A 21,277-nucleotide genomic window follows, 5' to 3' on the forward strand; every position below is an offset into this window, starting at 1 on the left:
TTGATGCTACGGTAAATCATCCTGTATTATACCATAATAATATGCTTTAATGTGCTCATATCTGCTTGTCTTTTAAAATCATTGTATAATAGTTTATTTAATGCAATTTATTTTGTACTTGCCCTCATTTTTGCTGCATTTAAAAAAAAAAAAAAAAAAAAAGCCACATGGGTGAGTGTGCACATAAAGGCATCAGTGTATCAGCAGTGTTGGGGTGGTTCTGCCCTTCTCTTTTATTGCTGATGATCCACATTTATCACTTTACACAAAAATTACACAAGTAACTGCCCTGGTCACAACATAATTTAACTACAGTACCTTCATCTCCATGACAATACATTTTTTTTTTTACATTAGTTGCACTCATCCAGTGACCAATATAACCTTACACAAATAACCCGCACATAAAAGAGAGAAGCTTTTATGTGCGGGTTATTTGTGTATCGTTCCAGTCACGGTATTGTGCCTTTTTGTTATTTACCAATATAACCTATGTACAGAAGGGATGGTGTAGGGTTTTGTCTGGTGTAGGCTCAGGACAGGCTGGAACATGACACTCAAGGGTATTTTCCAGTTAAACGGTGGCACCGAACAATGCCCATATCTATGTTGATATTCAAAAAACAAATGAACTATTTCTCTCAATCAGAAGCATTTTGAAAAGGTAACTGAAATTGAATGTTTTTTCCATCATTTTATTGTCAAAATGGTAATGTCGTACAAATAGTATTTAATGGCATGTCATAGAAAATGGAGTTTGAATGGCGGATGAAAACACACCAGCCCATCTATGTATTGTAGCAAAGGTAGGTGGGCTGGTTGTGGTTGTAGCTGTGGTGAGGTGGGCAAGACGTGTACTAAGCTCCTCTCTCTAATGTGCTCAGGGGAGTCACACTAACCTCATTCCTCTTGGGTAATGGCAGTAGACTTTATTAAATAACATTTGACATTAATCTTTACATTTATTTAACTTAGGAAACTGAACTTTTTATCTTGAAACATGATTTTTATCTAGAACATCATAAGATGTGGCTTGTCCTAGAATTTTTTTTTTTTTTTTTTATTATTATTATTATTATTATTATTATTATTCAGAAAAACCCCTGTGATTCTTACTGATTCTTCCTGGTTGCACTTTAAGATATTAAATTTGACATTAGTTTGATCTGCAATAAAAAATTTCTTTACACAAACTCGTGTACAAAAAAAAAAAAAATTTTAAAGTACAATGTTGACAGGAATTGTTCAAATCTTTGGAAATTTGACAAACCATAACTGTAGATTTACCAATTACTTTAAAATCTCTAGGAAACTAAATGCATTACTCAAGCAACATTTTTATATTCATAGGAGGGCCTAGAACACGCATGAATGTTATTACATATCTATTTTAGGTATATACTGTCAATAAGTGCAGGGCAACTCAAAATAATGCATACTAGAATAATGAACCTAAAGACAGGATTGTAATTTTTATACATGTGTCTGGTTCTGATATTTTATTAGTTGTAATGCTTTACCAGGAAGTTTTATTGAACAACTTTTCAACAAAAAATAAGTCTTGCATGCCCTGGGGCTCTGACTCAAAAATGGTTCGGATATGAATCCAGAACCTTTAAAACTATCCCCCATTTAAGAGTTGCTGTTATCATTCAAGAGCTGTAGACATGGCTCATGAAATGTTAGAAAGTAACACTGTTGAAGTACATCATAACCCACAGCGAAGTGTCCCGTCTCCCACACACACGTCATCACTTCTTAGATATAACAAATACTTTACATTATCCTCAGTTGGTACTGATCCTAAGTTTTCTCAGGGATGAAAATATGAAAAACCCTAAAAACCTCTACTTACCATTGGGTTAAATAAAGATTTATATATATCACAACAAGAATAAAAACTTAGAAACCATCCAGCAGTAGCAACAGGGAAAGACTACATTTCAAGGGTCCACTTGGTTAGTGCACCATAAGTTAGGCAGAATAGTCAAGAAGTAGATTTTAACTCTGAATTTTAAAAATGACTTAATTTTTTGAAAGTAGGACCCTTGTAGATTTAGCACTCTTTTTGATAATAGTTTTTGAAGGTAGAAAAATTGACATAATACTGGATTATAAAGAATGAATATACCCAAAAGGTTAAAATCCAAAAGGTTAAAATCAACTAGGAATGACTATTAAAGCACAGAAGACTTCTCATTTACTAACAAACAACAAAGTAATGAGCAGTTATATTTGCCACTTATAATGGTCATCATTAAGTGTCGAAGTGGTTGAAGCAATTGAATTCAAAATTAATAAAAATTTTGGAAACCTACCTCACTTATAAACTTAGAGACACATGCAGCAGCTTTATAGTACATACTTTAATTCTATTTTTTTTATACTTGTAGAACGTGACGAATCAAGTATTCTATAATACCTCAGTCTATTCATTCTCCCCCCCCCCCACAAAAAAAAAATGAGCTTGTATTTTCTAATATAAAATTATACTCTATAGCAGTGAACAATTTGGCAGAAGAGCTACACCCAATCCACACTACAAATATCCAAAGAATCAGTCTTAACTTATGCAATTTTTTACAGAACTGGCAACAAGTAGGAAATATTCTGAGAATCTCTAATTCTTCTGCATGTAGATTTTTTTTTTTTATCTAAGTGTAGTTCTTTTTTATATATGTATATATCCCATGTGTAACCCATCATCTTTGGTGTGATGGCTCAGCACATCTTTAGGATACAGTCATGGGACACTTGGCATTTTGGATCTTCTTCCAATACAGTTTGGACTGCTATGTTTTTTGGCCTGCCCAGTGAAGGGTTAAGAGCCTAATATCACTTGCAATAAAATCTGGCAGTAAAAAAAAAATTTACATTGCCAGAAACATCTAGCACCAAAAATACCGTTTTTACAGTGTAACAATACTGCATGGAAGAAAAATTAACAGTGACATCCTCTGACATTCTAATAGTTGCTCCTTAACTTAACAATACCAGTAGTTAATTTCTGAAATCTGGAGTGTCAGACTATCCTTTATGAGCTATTAAATACATATACTGTATAGTTTTTACTTTTCAAACTTGACCAGCAGTTTGAAAGTTGTAGACAAGCAGTGTTAAAAAAAAAAAAATCACAAAGAAAGCTAAAGTTTCCCCAATGGTACTCCCTAGGAGAGACCAAGTACAACCAATAAAAGACTACTCTACACTCCAGTGGCTTAAGACACCAACACACCCCTACTGAACAACCCATTAACCACCTAAAGTAATTTTATAACAGTGAGAAAAGCTAAGGATCATCGTACCATTTGCTGATCAATTAAACTTTTTTTTTTTTTTTAACCTATATGTAAACACTTCCTACAATGCAGTCTGTAATCAGAAGCACACTAGATAGTAGATTAGCCTTCAAAAAGTATTAAAATATCTTGCACAAATTTACAATGTACAAGTTATAATATGCAGCAGTCTCAAGCTACACAATGAAAGGTTAAAAAGTGGTGGAATGCATGATGAGATCTTGCAGTAGGACCATTCTAGCTGAAGTTAACTGGGCTATTTTTGAAAAATAAAAAAAAAAGCAAATTGGGCTACACAGAAGTATAAAAGATTAGGCAAAATAATTAAGCTGCCAAGGTTGAATGATTATGGGTACAGACAAATGCAATAATACAAGAACTACTGCAGTTAATGACTATGGGTACTGATACTAATAGTCAATGACAGAACAGCGAGAACATGAGAAATATGGAGGAAAGCCTAAAATTGTTTCAAGATTACAAGAAGAATAAAAACAATGCAAGGCCCACTCTGCTCAGTAGTAAGAGGTGACTACTGGATACATACAAAATTAGCAAAAAAGATGAGGGTATAACAAACATATGCTGTTAAAATATTAAAGACAGGTTGTAAAATCAGTTGCTCGCAATCCATGAACATTTGTCCTCAAATGTACAAGAATTGGTTTGGCCTATAGAGCTTTGTAACCAAGTTGTAAAGCTCTATAGATATAAACCAGATGATATTGTGACTCCTGATGCTTTGTTAGTACCTAAAGTCTTGAGCAAGACAAACTTATTAGAATTGACATAAAAATTACTATCACAAAGCAAAATTATTACTAACTCAGGATTAGCTGCAACAGGCAACATTTTACTGTCAATATTTGTTAACAAATAAATACCTATTAAATAAAATAATGAGAGCATTCTTTGTTCTCCCTGTGTGGTTATGATGGGTTCACACGCTTCTTCACATGTCCAAAGTATTCACTAAACTTTCTCCCCTCATCTCATCCAGAAAATTCACTCAAGTGGAATAAGGACCACATATGTATACTGGGCTTCTAGATCTCAGTTATACGAATAATGAGAATTAAAAAGTTGTTGGCACAAAATGGATGCAGCATCCTTGAGTTTGACACAAGTGACAATTATATTCCTGTGTTCATGCCACAACTGACACTTAGCACAAGTGGGTCTGTCAAAAGTGCACATTTGGACACTGCTATCCAGGAGTGGCAGAATGAACTGCATCCACACCAGAACAGAATTTGTCACTAAAATCCTGAACGCTATCACCATTTACGGGACCTCAGACCCAGTCTTTGGGCTGACACCGATTTGAGTGTGTAGACTGATTGGAAGAGTGGAGGCTGGCATTGTCTGCAGGTTCTGACGGAGGCAGGATAGAGGCAATGCTGCCCGAGGGACTGGCAGTGATGAGTGAGAGCTTTTCACGTAAACGCTCAGGCACTGATGAATATGAGTTGGTCTTTGAAGATGGCGGCGAGATGGAGGAATGCCTCCTCTCTGGATCCAAGGTGCGACGATTCCTTTCAGGGCAGGCAAGTCTCCGCTCCTTGGTAGGACTGAGAGCTCTCTGGGTCTTCTCTGGACTACTAAATCGCCTTCTCTTATCAGGACTCAGACCTTCATCCAATATGGATCGCTTTCTCTTATCTGGACTAGCTGGGGGCCTGTTATAAGCCTCCATACTAATAGACCTACGGTACTGACTAGGCCCTAAGTCAAAATCAAGTCCCTCTGGACTGACTGATTTGGTAACCCTTAGAGAGCTGTGTGTGCGAGCTCCTCGAGGGGAACTAATAAAGGCCTCATTTATGAAGCCCCTTAGAGGACTACCTCTGTTGCTGTCACATGGTAGCAGACCTCGAGTGGACCCATTTCTAACTGGTCCCATCTGGGGGCTGTTTGTGGGCCCACCAAATATAGCATTAATAGAGCTGAGTGACCCATTCAATGAACCCATCAGTGACCCATTGACAACTGGTTTGGCAGTTTTCTCCTCGTCGGCAAGGAATTTGTTTATTAACCAGTTTCCTTCACCTGTCTTCCTGTGTTTTTCAGGACTACGTGCCTTCTGCCTCTGAGTTTTGTCTGGGCTGGATGATCTGCGGGTTTTGTCTGGACTAACTGATCGATTCCTTAATTTTCTATGATCATCCTCTAGAGTTGCTCGTTTGTTTGGACTTCTTGACCTTGTGTGTTTGTCTGGGCTCTCTGCACCACGACCCTCAGCTCTCCGCTTCTTATCTGGACTTCGACTTCTGTGGTGGTGTTTGGAACTTTTTGATTTGGACTTTTTATCATTGCTACTCTTTGATTTACGCTTGTCTGGGTTCTTATTCTTGTGTTTATCAGGACTAAGAGATTTGGGTCTGAAGGTCTTGAAACTTATAATTGAAAATCTACTAGAAAGCCTGTCCTTGATCCGAGTATCATGAGGCACCACAGCCCCGTCTGTTGCACCAGGACCACTCTTCTCTGACTCCGCAGGAGATGTTACAGCACCATCAGGACGTCTACTGGCTTTCTTGTGTGGCCGGCTGAGTTGACTTTTTGCTGCTCTTTTGGCCTTTGTGGCTGCTCTACGCACTTCGTTCACTTTCCGCTTAAATGGCAAATTGGCCCTGACTACTGTTGGATGGATGACGTGATTGGCAGTTGTCTCGGTTGTACCGTTGGCAGTGGCTCCATTGGCCATGGTGCCATTTGCTGTAGCACCTGTTACAGGCACCGAGTACTGCAATGCTCCTGAATTCTTATGCATGATAGTCCGGCTCTTCAACCTGACAATCTCCGGTGCCTTCCCGAATACCTTGATGATCACCACCTGGAAAATTGCAACCTGTGTTAATTAAAGTGAAACATAACTAGCATTGACCTCCAAAAGAGACTGCTTCTCAGGGTATCATAATGTATCTTACAGCTTAAAGAGTCAGTCATTATTGTATGCAAAGACACTGTCTAGTCACTGAGTAGGCACAATTAAAAAAGTTCATTATACAAATGCAATAAAATTAAAGACTGAACTCTAAGGGTCTAATAATCTAGTTAAAAAGTTTGCTATAAGTAATGTTGCAAGTCTTTTTCATTAAGATAAAGGATTTAAGGTACCATTACATTGAAAATGAATGTATATATCTAACCCAAAATGATTTAGGGAAACCATGTACCCTATATATGTGTACATATGTCATACCTATTCTTAAAATTATGTATAGAGTGCCTCCACTACTTCAATGTTGCTCCATTTCCTGACCACCCGGAGACTGGAGAAATACTTCCTTACAACCCTGGACTAAGTCATGTCTTAAACTTCCAGCTGTGTCCCCAAATACCTGTTTTCTGCCTCTCAAACAGCACCTTGTCCCTGTCTGCTCAGTCAATTCCTCAAATATTTCGTATGTTGTTATGCGTCTTCCCTGGTCCTTTCATCCTCCAGAGTAGCTAAATTCAATTCCTTTATCCACTCATCATAGCATATACCTTTAAGCTCTGGAACCAAGTCTTGTTGCATACTTCTGCACTTTCTCAGTATGATAGTGCTGTTTCTCCTCCTCGCAGAATACATGGTGACACCCTGTCAGGGTCTGCTGCTTTCGATGTATCCAGCTACTTTTTTTTTTTTTTTTTTTATCTCTTCCCTCACCTCCACCCCTGTATGTATGGTGTCCAGTACCTGCAGATGTACTTTTTTCCCTGGGCTTTCTGGATGCTTCACTTAATAGTGACTTTTTACATCATCCCAGCATCTGTTGCTGCTGCTATTGTCCTCTTGATGTCTTGTGATTGGTGCCCTTTTCCACTGAGAGGACCTGTCTACATTGTTCAGTACTTCGCAGACTTCCTTCTTTGGTTTATTTACCTTTTCTTTTGCTGTTTTTTCTTCTGATGTGGCTGTGAAGAAGTTTTGAGTCAGACAGCTTTGGTTGCTATGGTATTCTCAAATTGCCACTCAGCCTCTCTCCTCACCCTTGCATATTCATTTCTCGGTAATCTGCTCGGTTCTCTGTTCTCATCTGTCCTTTGCTTCCAATAGTTTTTTCATGCTCTCATCTAGGTATGAAGTTTTTCCCTTGCCTCCCAACACTTCCCAACTATGTATACTATCATCTTACCCACTGACTTTCCCACCAGTTCCCTTTCCCACTGCACTGCACTTAAGAATTCTGTAATTTTCTTCTAACATCTGACTACTCACATCCTCCACTTGCCAGTTTTCCCTCTAATGTTTAGTTCCACAAGGTACTCAAAGTTCAATGCTGCATGGTCATTAGTACCCAGTGGGCTTTCTTATTCATTTCTCCTATGTCAAAAATACTTAAACACTAGGTCCAGTATTGCTGGCATATCTCATCCCATCTCTAATCATATCCTTAATGTATGTACATTTATGTATATATATATGTACAGTGGACCCCCGCATAACGATTACATCCGAATGTGACCAATTATGTAAGTGTATTTATGTAAGTGCGTTTGTACGTGTATGTTTGGGGGTCTGAAATGGACTAATCTACTTCACAATATTTCTTATGGGAACAAATTCGGTCAGTACTGGCACCTGAACATACTTCTGGAGTGAAAAAATATCGTTAACCGGGGGTCCACTGTATATATATATACATGTATATATATATATATATATATATATATATATATATATATATATATATAAAATATATATATATATATATATATATATATATATATATATATGCAAAACAACCACTCTGAAAGAATAGAGAAATTCCAAGCGCTTTCGTGACTACTCACATTATCATAGTTCCTTGATAATGTGAGTAGTCACGAAAGCGCTTGGAATTTCTCTATTCTTTCAGAGTGGTTGTTTTGCATATTCTGAAATCACCTGTTTACTGTGATCTTATTGCATATATATATATATATATATATATATATATATATATATATATATATATATATATATATATATATATATATATATATATATATATATATATATATGTATATATGTATATATATATATGTGTGTGTGTGGTGTGTGTGTGTGTGTGTGTGTGTGTGTGTGTGTGTGTGTGTGTGTGTGTGTGTGTACTCGCCTAGTTGTACTCACCTAGTTGAGGTTGCAGGGGTCGAGTCCAAGCTCCTGGCCCCGCCTCTTCACTGGTCGCTACTAGGTCACTCTCCCTGAACCATGAGCTTTATCGTACCTCTGCTTAAAGCTATGTATGGATCCTGACTCCACTACATCGCTTCCCAAACTATTCCACTTCCTGACTACTCTGTGGCTGAAGAAATACTTCCTAACATCCCTTTGATTCATCTGTGTCTTCAACTTCCAACTGTGTCCCCTTGTTACTGTGTCCAGTCTCTGGAACATCCTGTCTTTGTCCACCTTGTCAATTCCTCTCAGTATTTTGTAAGTCGTTATCATGTCCCCCCTATCTCTCCTGTCCTCCAGTGTCATCAGGTTGATTTCCCTTAACCTCTCCTCATAGGACATACCTCTTAGCTCTGGGACTAGTCTTGTTGCAAACCTTTGCACTTTCTCTAGTTTCTTTACATGCTTGGCTAGGTGTGGGTTCCAAACTGGTGCCGCATACTCCAATATGGGCCTAACGTACATGGTGTACAGGGTCCTGAACGATTCCTTATTAAGATGTCGGAATGCTGTTCTGAGGTTTGCCAGGCACCCATATGCTGCAGCAGTTATTTGGTTGATGTGCGCTTCAGATGTGCCTGGTGTTATACTCACCCCAAGATCTTTTTCCTTGAGTGATGTTTGTAGTCTCTGACCCCCTAGACTGTACTCCATCTGCGGTCTTCTTTGCCCTTCCCCAATCCTCATGACTTTGCACTTGGTGGGATTGAACTCCAGGAGCCAGTTGCTGGACCAGGTCTGCAGCCTGTCCAGATCCCTTTGTATTTCTGCCTGGTCTTCGATCGAATGAACTCTTCTCATCAACTTCACGTCATCTGCAAACAGTGACACCTCGGAGTTTATTCCTTCCGTCATGTCGTTCACAAATGCCAGAAACAGCACTGGTCCTAGGACTGACCCCTGTGGGACCCCACTGGTCACAGGTGCCCACTCTGACACCTCGCCTCGTACCATTACTCGCTGCTGTCTTCCTGACAAGTATTCCCTGATCCATTGCAGTGCCTTCCCTGTTATTCCTGCTTGGTCCTCCAGTTTTTGCACTAATCTCTTGTGTGGTACTGTGTCAAACGCCTTCTTGCAGTCTAAGAAAATGCAATCCACCCACCCCTCTGTGTGTGTGTGTGTGTGTGTGTGTGTGTGTGTGTGTGTGTGTGTGTGTGTGTGTGTGTGTGTGTACTCACCTAATTGTGGTTGCAGGGGTTGAGACTCAGCTCCTGGCCCCACCTCTTCACTGATCGCTACTAGGTCCTCTCTCTCTGCTTCCTGAGCTTTGTCATGCCACTTCTTAAAGCTATGTATGTTTCCTGCCTCCACTACATCACTTGCTAGGCTATTCCACTTCCTGATGACTATGACTGAAGAAATACTTCCTAACATCCCTCTGACTCGTCTGAGTCTTCAGCTTCCAATTGTGACCCCTTGTTTCTGTGTCCCCTCACTGGAACAACCTGTCTCTGTCCACCTTATCTATTCCACGCAGTATTTTGTACGTCGTTATTATGTCTCCCCTGACCCTCCTATCCTACAATGTCGTCAGTCCGATTTCCCTCAACCTTTCTTCGTAAGACATACCCGAGCTCTGGAACTAGCCTTGTTGCAAACCTTTGCACTTTCTCTAATTTCTTGATGTACTTGACCAGGTGTGGGTTCCAAACTGGTGCTGCATACTCCAGTATGGGCCTGATGTACACAGTGTACAGTGTCTTGAACAATTCCTTACTAAGGTATTGGAACGCTATTCTCAGGTTTGCCAGGCACCCATATGGTGTGTGTGTGTGTGTGTGTGTGTGTGTGTGTGTGTGTGTGTGTGTGTGTGTGTGTGTGTGTGTGTGTGTGTGTGTGTGAGTGAGTGAGTGAGTGAAAAAATATAAAAATCTACACACATCAAAAGAACAACTTAACTCAACCAACTACTCAAAACTATCAATACAAAAGACTATTTCCTACACGAGTTTAAACAAAGGTTATTGCATACATTACATCTAACTGAAATAATGCTATTGATAAATTGTGTTATTTTTTTTGCTTAGTATCCATGAAAGCACACTGCTGAAATTTAGTAAATAGTATAAGTACTCTTTCCACACCAATTATCTAATTAAGCCAGAATTCAGGATGCAAACAGATATTTTTAATATACAACACAAGTAATGAACTAGCTTACGGAGCACACCTGATGTAAATCATGCAAGAGGCTTACAGAACACTCCTAATGAAGAGCATACTAGAAGTTTAGCAAGTGAATGTTCTATATAAATGTTGCAGTACATAGGTGTAATTGACTTTTGCACATATCAAAAGAATACATTACAGCATAGGTGGCTGGAAACAACAATTTTATGAACAAACCTTCACTTTCTGTATGGCATGTTGCATTCTTTTTAAAACTTCTGTATATATAAATTTTCATAGTACAATCATTCTTGTCATTGGATTTTGATTTCGTCCTCTGCAACATGCAGCATACTCATTAACATGCAACATGCAAAAGTTCAAAAAGGAAGGGCAAGACACCACACTGATAAAATATTCCTGCTTAAAGATAAAAGTTTAGAATGTATTAATTGAAAACCCTAAATTCTTGGTGTTGACCAGCACAAACGTAAATCAATTTGGAGATTTGCCTCTTCAGATGTGGCACCAGCAAAGCAGGCTCAAAACATGCTGCATAAAATATTTAACTTGCAAGAAAACACTTTCATAAAACAAGACAGTTTTAAAGAAAATGATTGCTTGCATTTAAAACAAGTTTAAATAGGCCACTTACAGATAAGGAGGTTATGAAATGAGCCATGCACTCCAGCATTGCACCAAGGAGATTTCACCATGCTTTGACAATTGTCACTAGGGAACTTTATAGTAAACAAAAACTAGCTTCCTGGTATTAGTCTGGTGGAACCCAAATTATCTTCAGTTTTATTATGCTAGCAAAATACTACACTAGTGAGGGGCTCTTGATCTAAGGGAGGAGGACCTATCGTCCCCTTTCTTGGACAACCTCATTTTCTCCATTCCCCATGCACTGAATATAGTCCACATTAGAAACAGGTTTGTAAATGAGAATATACAACTACAAGAGGGTATTCTCACGATACTCTAACCACAGGGGAAAAAAAAAAAGAAAATTGGTAAGATCACAAAGGCATGTATTACTGCAAATTTGCCATACAGTGTCAATTTACACTCTAAAGTGACTTTGGTCTTGTGAATGTCACTACAATTGGTTAGCTAATGTGAATGCTTCAGGCGACTAACTTCAAGAGTGGCATGGTCACACAAATGTAATCATACAAATGACTGAGATCACAAATATATGACAATTAGAAATTAAATAATCCTGCCACAGCTTATGTAATAGCCTAGCCAAATGGGTGCTGAAGTACGTATTGATAAGACTATGTTAATTGAACATCTTAGTAATTTACAAGTAAAACCAAACTGCAGTATGTTCAAAAATCAGTACAATAACCCATAAAATTCTCAGAGTGCTTTGTGAAGAGTGAGGAATTGCTGTTTCCCAGAGGATGGGAGATGGCAAGCCTAGATGAGGAGAGGAGAGGGAGGAGTCAACAGCTCATATCCTGCCTCTCTCAGGGTGATGTAAACACAAGGACATCAGGATAGGATTTATTAGAGGGAGGGAGAGGCTGACTAATCAACCCTTCCCTTGTGTGACCTGTTTAATGTTGATGATGGGGAGAGGCCAGTAAGGGATGGTTGACACAATGATCCCAAAATTTGGTAAGAGAAGTTGATCCACTTAAATAAGAGTAGTTTAATGATCTTTTTCAAATTTCTCTCTGCATCTTAAAATTTTGTCTGTAAGGCATTTCCTTAATGTAATCAGAAGTAAAAAAAAAAAATCAGTAATTTCTTTCAATAGTTAATTTTTTTTTATTGTCAGTAGTGCCTGGAGTGTCTTTAGCGGTGCATCAGACTGTAAAGCTCTGGCACTAGTTGTGGAGAGAGTGGCAGACAGTGGGTGGGTGAGGGTGCATTGTGGCTCACACTAGACCCTACCCATGAGGGGTGTCTCCACACCAGCTGAACACTCCTGCTGACCCTGGTAGTAGTAGGAAGAGTAGGAGTAGGAGGGCTCTAGCTCCTCCTTGTAAGTTGGATCCATGGTGCAGATACCAATCAAGGGCATCTGCAAAGGTTATAGTTGAGAAGCCTATGTTGAGATATTCTCAAGAGGAGCATGCTGAGATACGGAGTAGTTCTTAGTTAAGTAGAAAAATAGACTACGGGAATGCTAGGTCAAAGGTATAAACTAAGAATTCATATACCAGAGCATGAATAATTTTAATCAGATACACCTGTCACTCAAGAGCTACTCAGGGACATTCTAAAGTCATTCAAAGAGTAGCTTCAAGTCAGTTAAAGGAAAGTTTAGGTGGGAAAAACTGTATGATAAAACATGGAATGAAGGATATATCACTACATAACGAGCATGCAATCTGTAGAAAATCTGAATCATATGAAACTTGGAAAAACTGCTAAAAAAGAAAGCAACAGACAGAAAATGGAAGGGTAAATAAGCAATCTTTATTTTGGGTCTTATCCTCCCCATCCTTAGACCGAAACAATGTCTTCCATTCCCCAGGTGCTATATATGACCTCTACAAATTTAGCTTTTCTGCGATTCAAATAAAATATGTTTATTTTGGAATAAATTTTAATTTCCTTCAAGGAAAGTGCTCTTGATCCAAGAACTGGACCTAACCTCCCTTTATATCAAACCTGACTGCCTCACATTCTGCCTACCACTCCTAGGCACTGTATGACCCCCTTATGGGAGGCTCCTTTATGTAAGGAATTGGACTTGGCCTTCCCTTCCTTGAATCAAACTTGATTGCCTCCCATTACCTGTAGGCATAGGACCTCTATGGGTTTAGTACTCTCCCCCCCAATATTACATATACAACTCCTAGGGGTTTAGCACTCCCCTGAATGTGATAGAAGTATGTATTTTATACAAATAGTATAACCATTTTGATAACAAATTAATAAAGATTTAAAGAATAATTTAAAAAGAGCCACAGGCATAATTCCATTAGGCTCCTTGACAATTAAAGAGTTATGATGGGAAATATGCTGGTTCTTTAAATTAGTCTCCTTTAGGCTACTTCTTGGCGTGAAATCAACCATTCTATTAACTGATACCAAAAAAAGGCTAATAAAACCAATAAACATCCTAGAAAATACCTCAAAATTGCTCCTAACCAAACATGGGCAGAGGTTTGCTTTTCTCATCATGCACTGCATGGGGCAGGTTTTTTTTTTTTTTTTTTTAGACGGCACACTCGATACACAGATCCATTCTCTTGTGTCTAGGCCCAAATTTACCACTTGCAGCTAATTTGAAAGAACTCAAGTTTGAAACACAATTGACACTGTCACCAATAGCTTAGATCTATACAAGAGATGGTGAAAAAGTTAAATTTATCCATAAAAAAAGTAAACAGTTTAAAACTAGAAAGATTATAAAGGTGGTGAAAATTCCAAGAAAAAAGTGAACAAATTTCAAAATGTGAGATATGGGGAGGAAACTGGTTAACAGGGTTACCTTATTTGTTGATACCCTGCCTATCTCTTCACTATGCACAAGGCACATATGAACTAAAATGTTTAATAAGCCACAACTGACCAGAGGTCCTGCATTACAGGCCAGTACAGGAGGGTCCCATTTTTACAGCAGTTTAGGTTCCAGGCTGCCTGCTGTAAAGTGAAAGCCTTTTTTTTTTTTTTTTTTTTTTTTAAACTTTCAAATGCATATAAAAGCCTGATAACATGTTTACACTATCTTCCATTAAGAGAGCAAAACCTAAAACAAGATTCATCTACAGTACACACATTACTTACCTTAAAATATTTACATCCTTAGGATATAGTAGGTGGTGAATATATTTACTGTAGGAAGTCAGAATAAATAAACAATGTGTATAATTAAAAAAACACTGCATTAACGAAATGCTGTAAAGTAGGGCCCTTCTGTCAAAACTTCCAAAAAAATAGTAAGTAAAAGAATATTGGGACACTTGGAGAAGACTAAAGAAATCCAACATGGATTTAGGGATGAAAAATACTGTCTTGCAAGTTTGCTGGAATTCGGCAACAGTTACATGGATAAAACAAAGACAAGGTTGGGTGGATTTTACTTCTTTAGATTGTAGAAAGGCATTTGATACAATACCACACCAGTGATTAGTCCAGAAATTTTAAGAAGCAAGTTTAAAAGGCAGAGCACTGAAGTGGATCAAACTGACAGAAGAGTGAAACAGTAAGGAATAAGACACCAGGATAAAATAGAGATATGAGTGGGATTCTGCAAGGATCAATGTTATGACCACTATGGTTACTAATATACACAAACGACCTACTAAAGTGACCGAGCTCTGTGTCAGTTTCCTGACGATGTAAAAATTAACGAGAGATAGAAACTAATAATCCACAGATGCTTATGCTGAGTACAAACCTTAGAACAGCTATTAGGAATATAAAAAAGAAAACCTTCAGGACTATGTGATACGTGTTAGGCCAATCATCGAGTGCATGACCCTAGCCTGGAGCCCATGCCTGATCAAGCACGTGCAGAAAATTTAAAAGATTTGCAACTGGACTAGTACCAGAAATGATGGAAAGTTGAAAGAACTGAACCTGAAGACCTTGGAAGAGGACAAGATTGCTACATACAAATCTTAAAAGTAATTGATAGGGCAAATAGGACATAGGTGGAAGGTGAAAAACGGACAAGACACAGAGATGCAAGGAGATATTTCTTATGTCTCAGGGCAGTTGAGAAGTGGAATGATTTGAAAAATGAAGTGGCAGAAGAAAACTCAATAAACAGCTTCGAGAGTAGAAATAATAAGGCACAAGAGGTCGGAAATCGGTGATCCCAGTCTAAAAAAAGGTCCAATTGTTGAGGCTAGCAGTAGAGTCTCAACCCCAGCAAACACACACTGGTGAGTATATACAGGCAATGGGACATAAACTTAGCAAACTTACTTTTACCATGTTTAGCTAGGCAGGAATTAGTTGCTGATGGCACTGTGGAAAGGTTAGGATAGAGACTGGGACATCATGGAGCAAAAAGGAACTCAACAGCCAGGAAAAAGCTAGTCATAAAAAAAAAAAAAAAAAAACTTACAAGTAGACTACATTTTTGCAACAGAGATGTAATGCAATACATTAAGGCTGGAAAGTCATTATAAGTTGAAAATGTGGCTACAGAAATTTTAAATGATGAAAGTTGCTGATGCTTTGAGATACAATATTAGTTCATTAATTAGTGAAGCAGATTTAAACAAAAGTTAGTAGTATTGTAAAAGTTAGTATTTTACATGCCATCATGCCAAGAGAAAACTCATGACAGGAGACTATTAGATGAATTGTTAACTCAACTTACAGATCATTATCAATTACCAAAATTCACCCACAAAGGACAATCAATTTTGTCTGCATATATGCTAGTGAAAAATGAAGTACAAATAGTATACACTGAAAAAGACATGCCAAATTCTGAGCACGTAACACCAAGACTGATCTAGCCATGCAGACCTAAATGAGAGAAAATGAAACAGCTCAGCAATCACCCCAAAGTCCTCACCAATAAAGTAATCTCATCAAGTGTGAATTTAAGGTCTGGCACCTGCTTCAGTAGCACCACATGTGAACAAGTACATAAATTATATAGGGTAGACAATGACAGTACAGTAGTCCCTCCCATATCTGCAGGGGATACATTCCAAGACTTACCGTAGATAGTAATGAACCTTATACTACATAAAAGTCGTTTTTATTTACATACCTACGATAAAGTTAAATCGATATATTATGCACAGTAAGTTGAGAATTAGCAATTTTTCACTGATGAGAAGCACTTCACATCTTCTGTTAGGCTTTGAAGAACTGCCAGCATCACTACTTTTGCACTTTGGGGCCATTATTAAGCAAAATTAAGGGTTACTTTGGAGCCACAGTAAAATGTGGATAACTGAAACTGTAGTAACCAAATCTGTGGATATAGGGGGTCTACTGTATTGCTAAACATTTTCCATTAGCCCTCAATGCTGATCAGCAAGTTTTTGGTTGTTTTCCATTCATCACTGCTGGTTTTAAACATCACTACTTGTGCTCCTATACAATTCACACACACCAGACTTGCATGTGGTCGAGGATATTCAGGTTCTTCTAATCTGTGATTTTACCCATGACCTGTTTCGGGAGTTTAACTACTCCCGCAGTCTAGGCCTGATTGGCTGCAGCATATATAACAGAGCATGCCACCTTCATTTCAAGTGTCTTCTTCACTGCCTTGACATGCTGATTTTGTCCTTCCTCTGTGGTGGTCCCACCTTTAGTGTGCACTGACCATATGCTATTTTAAATTGACACCAATTTGCTATATCAACTCACCACCACTATCACCTGCCATATAAAGTTGAAAATCATAAATAATCATAAATAAAAGACTGCTTAAAGAACTATGTATGCACGTACCTAAAGACACTACACTTCACCTCCTGTGTGATCACTATGGGTTCGTTCTTTTGTGAGTATGTACTGTATAATAATGATGTGCTCACTTCCAGGCAGCACTTAATACACATGATTAAGACTTTGTTGTGAATACTGTATAGTAATAATTCAGGCACCACTGTTTGACCCTTAAGGCTTCAGTTTTTTATGAGTAATATTATTCAGTTCCAAGCATACACATTTAATCACCTATGGTCCATACCACATCAATGTCATCTGCACATCTCAGCATAATGTAGGCAATATCTATCTGTCGGCTCTAAGAACCCCTTTTGTCTCGGTAGTCATATACATGTATATTAAAAAATTTTTACACAACACTTAAGCAAGCCAGGAAGAGAAACTCCCTATCTTAAAAATAATTTTGATTACGTAATTCTGTAATCTTCTGAGAAATTAATTTTTCCACGAAGAAAATCTGACCCAAGATAAAACCATAATCTTGCTCAACATCCCAAAGCACACCAAACCTACCACGACATCAGAGTCAAGAACAGCATCTTTACCAACATAGGTAACATCACCGTGACCTCCATGAAATTAACAAGACTCACCAGTAGCACCATGATTGCGAGGATGACGAAGAGGACAGCATACCAGTGCTCGACGATCCACCTCTGGAGATTTGCTAGAGACTCGTCACTAAGGAGTAGACCTCGAAGTGTAGCCAGCGGCCCTGAGGGGTCCACCTATGGGAACAACAATACTGTTACAGCTAGAGGCCTCCCGAAAGGTAAAAAATATTTGAAAATAACGTTCGTGAAGGAAATGTTCACCATAGCCTGATAGGAAATTAATAGCTATAAATCAGGTCTTAGCAATTTGGCCTTTAGTTAGAGTGGCCTTCGTTCACATGTACCTTTCTAAGATGTTGTATCATCTCACAAGAGGTTCCTTGAAATCAGCGAGAGGCTTTTGACCCCCCCCAAGAAATTAAACCTACCCTTTCTTTCCTAAATCAAATCTGATTACCTTCAATTTCTGCAGGAACTGTACAACCCCTATGGGTTTAACACTCTCCCATCTATGAATACAAACAGTATTAAAATATGCTGTTATATCACTATGCATATTTTCACTGAATCATTTTTTTATCCTCAAGGCAGGGGAAAAAAAAAAAAAAAAAAAACATACACACACAAAGTTTTTAAGGTCAAGGGGTAACACCAGGAGCAGAGTGTAGACCACCTACAAGCACAGCCGAGTGCAAATCTGAGTACATACGCGATGTATTGGTGAAATTCATATATGCACACATGTATGTCCAGACTCACACATAACTAACTACAGCTTCTGTTTTCAACAATGTAAATCAAAACTTAAATATGAAAGTTATTAATCTGGAGATTTGACACTTATGGGTTTACAACTTTGTGTGTGAATATAAAATTCTGTATCAATAATAAGGCAGGTTAATACAGTAATGCTTTTCAACTATAAAGATCTATTATTTAAACCAAGATAATTTACAAACCTCTCTGCACTTATTGAAGACATCACAGTACCCTTTGTAATTGTTGCAAGGAGTTCCAGCTTTAGCATACATATCTGGAATGTCATATGGTGGAACATTCCACTCAAATGAGGATCTGCAAGGAAAAACAATCTTATGTAAACTTTTAGATGAGGATATCCAAGGATCAGTGTTATTAACAGAGAAACTATAAGAACAAACCCTTCAAGTGGGGAATTTGTGCTGAAGGGCTCTTGATTCAAGGAATCAGAGCTAACTTTCTCTTCCTTGGATCAAACCTAATTACCGCTCCCTTCCCAGGGAACACGACCTCTGTGGGTTTAGCACTTCCCATAAATATAATAACAGAATACAGGCATAAGGTATTTGCATATTTGAGGAATGGAATTGTCTTCTATGGTCTATTACAAAAACTTATTGCACTAACTGCGATATTACTTTTCCTCTTGCACACTCCCTTACCCCTACTAACCAATGCCCTCGCACACTCCTGCCCTTTTTTTCCCTCATAAACTAAGCACATTCCTTCTTTCATACATCCCTCTGCAGCAATGTATGACCCTCTCAGGTTTAGTGCCTAACTGGATTATATTATTATTACAAATATAATTAAATATAGTGTAACAATTTCATTGAACTGCTTACTATTAATGAGAGATCAAGACAGAGAACACAATATGACTAACAGTTTAAAGTGATTTCTACATATTCTTTGCTTGGAACACTTGAGAATAAACTCACAGGCAAAGCTGATTCTCCCCAGGGAGTTTGCAACAGAGTTCACAAGATTTGGTGATGGGATCACCGAGGTTACGTTCACATTGGCAAGATTCCAGGCCATATGCCAAGCAGATAGACCCACTGCACTCTCCCTTATAACACACGAACTCTTCATTGCAGATAGTCTGTTGTGATAAAAATGTTCAGTATCAGTTACAATTTATTATCAATACTTTACAACATGACAACTTTTGCTACTTAGGACATCTACAGGAAAAGTGTCATTATGCTATCTTCTTCTTCTTCTTCTTCTTCTTTCAACAAACCAGCCGTATCCCACCAAGGCGGGGTAGCCCAAAAGGAAAAACGAAAGTTTCTCCTTTTACATTTAGTAATATATACAGGAGAAGGGGGTTACTAGCCCCTTGCTCCCGGCATTTTAGTCGCCTCCTACGACAAGCATGGCTTACAGAGGAAGAATTCTGTTCCACTTCCCCATGGAGATAAGAAGAAATAAACAAAGAACAAGAACTAGAAAGAAAATAGAAGAAAACCCAGAGGGGTATGTATGTATATATATGCTTGTACATGTATGTGTACTGTGACCTAAGTGTAAGTAGAAGTAGCAACACGTACCTGAAACCTTGCATGTTCATGAGACAGAAAAATGGACACCAGCAATCCTTCCTTTCTTTCAACACACCGGCCATATCCCACCGAGGTGGGGTGGCCCAAAAGGAAAAACGAAAGTTTCTCCTTTTACATTTAGTAATATATAGAGAAGAGGTTACTAGCCCCTTGCTCCCGGCATTTTAGTCGCCTCTTGCAACACGCATGGCTTACGGAGGAAGAATTCTGTTCCACTTCCCCATGGAGATACGAGGAAATAAACAAGAATAAGAACTAGAAAGAAAATAGAAGAAAACCCAGAGGGGTGTGTATATATGTGCTTGTACATGTAAGTGTAGTGTGACCTAAGTGTAAGTACACGTAGAAGTAGCAAGACGTACCTGAAATCTTGCATGTTCATGAGACAGAAAAAAGGACACCAGCAATCCTACCATCATGTAAAACAATTACAGGCTTTTGTTTGACATTCACTTGGCAGGACGGTAGTACCTCCCTGGGCGGTTGCTGTCTACCAGCCTACTACCTACAATTATGCTATCTCTGTAAAACAAAAAAATAAAAGGTTCAAAAAAAATGTTACACAAAAGTTTTTCATGTCCTTGAGGCAGGTTCAAAACTGTGCTGAAAGGTGATTAGAGCAAGAAAAAATCTAAGTAATGGAAGTTTATCCATGGCAGCAAAAAGGAAGTGTACCCAAGTACAGCAGTACCAATATTAATATGGGTGTGACACATGGGCTTTGGCCACTGCAGTGAGGAGGAGGATGGAGGCAGTAATGAGGGTGATGTTAGGTGTGAATATTATGCAGAGAATTAGTAGTGTGGAGAATAGAAAAGATGCAAGTTTACTAAAAGTACAAGTGAGGAGGCTGAGGAGGGGTTATTGAGATGGTTTGGGCATTCAGAGTAGAGGAAATTAGGATGACCAAGAGAGTATATAAATTTTGGGTATAAGGTAGGAGAGGTAGGGGGGTTCACCCCAGGAAGGGTAGGAGGGAATGGGTGGAGGTTTCAAGATCTAAGGACTTGAACAGTCAACAGGATTGTGTGAGCCTGTCAGACTAGAATGAGCAGAGATAAGTGTTTTTTATGCCCGCCCTAATGTGCTGTTGTAGTGTGAGCAAGGTAATATTTATTAGATTCTGGGCAATGGGTTAGCTGGACTTGAGTCCTGAACACGGAAGGTACAGCATCTGCACTCTAACGCAAAGTTTAGATTTGTTGTAATTCGGAGGGTCATCTGAACTGTGATATCAGTACACCTAAGGCATGACAGATTGAACAATTGAAATATTTCCCATAAAGATAAAAAAATTAGGATTTGTATGTATAATGGATATGTACTGGATATGCATGTGGTAAGCCTTTGAAGAATTGTGATAAGCAAGTATTCTTCTGTAAACTGAAGATTGGTAAACTTTGTAGGACAAAAGTTAAAGTATACATATTCACAAATAATTAC

General features: G+C 38.4%; 1 protein-coding gene across 2 annotated transcripts in view; it reads right to left on the reverse strand.

Moving 5' to 3' along the window:
- Nucleotides 1–544: 544 nt before the first annotated feature.
- The window catches only part of Kul (Kuzbanian-like), a 571,846-nt gene continuing 551,113 nt past the window's right edge, over nucleotides 545–21,277 (reverse strand). The window contains exons 11-14 of one of the 2 annotated variants that reach the window (XM_070092101.1): nucleotides 19,208–19,371; nucleotides 18,467–18,581; nucleotides 17,547–17,681; nucleotides 545–6,135 (exon numbers count right to left, since the gene is read on the reverse strand). In XM_070092101.1, the coding sequence (XP_069948202.1) occupies nucleotides 4,594–6,135; nucleotides 17,547–17,681; nucleotides 18,467–18,581; nucleotides 19,208–19,371 (1,956 nt within the window). In that variant the 3' untranslated portion in view covers nucleotides 545–4,593. The remainder of the gene's footprint in view (nucleotides 6,136–17,546; nucleotides 17,682–18,466; nucleotides 18,582–19,207; nucleotides 19,372–21,277) is intronic. The other variant, XM_053782457.2, reaches the window with a different exon arrangement.

The sequence above is a fragment of the Cherax quadricarinatus genome, chromosome 38 (assembly GCF_038502225.1).
Source record: "Cherax quadricarinatus isolate ZL_2023a chromosome 38, ASM3850222v1, whole genome shotgun sequence".
NCBI classification, from domain to species: domain Eukaryota; kingdom Metazoa; phylum Arthropoda; class Malacostraca; order Decapoda; family Parastacidae; genus Cherax; species Cherax quadricarinatus.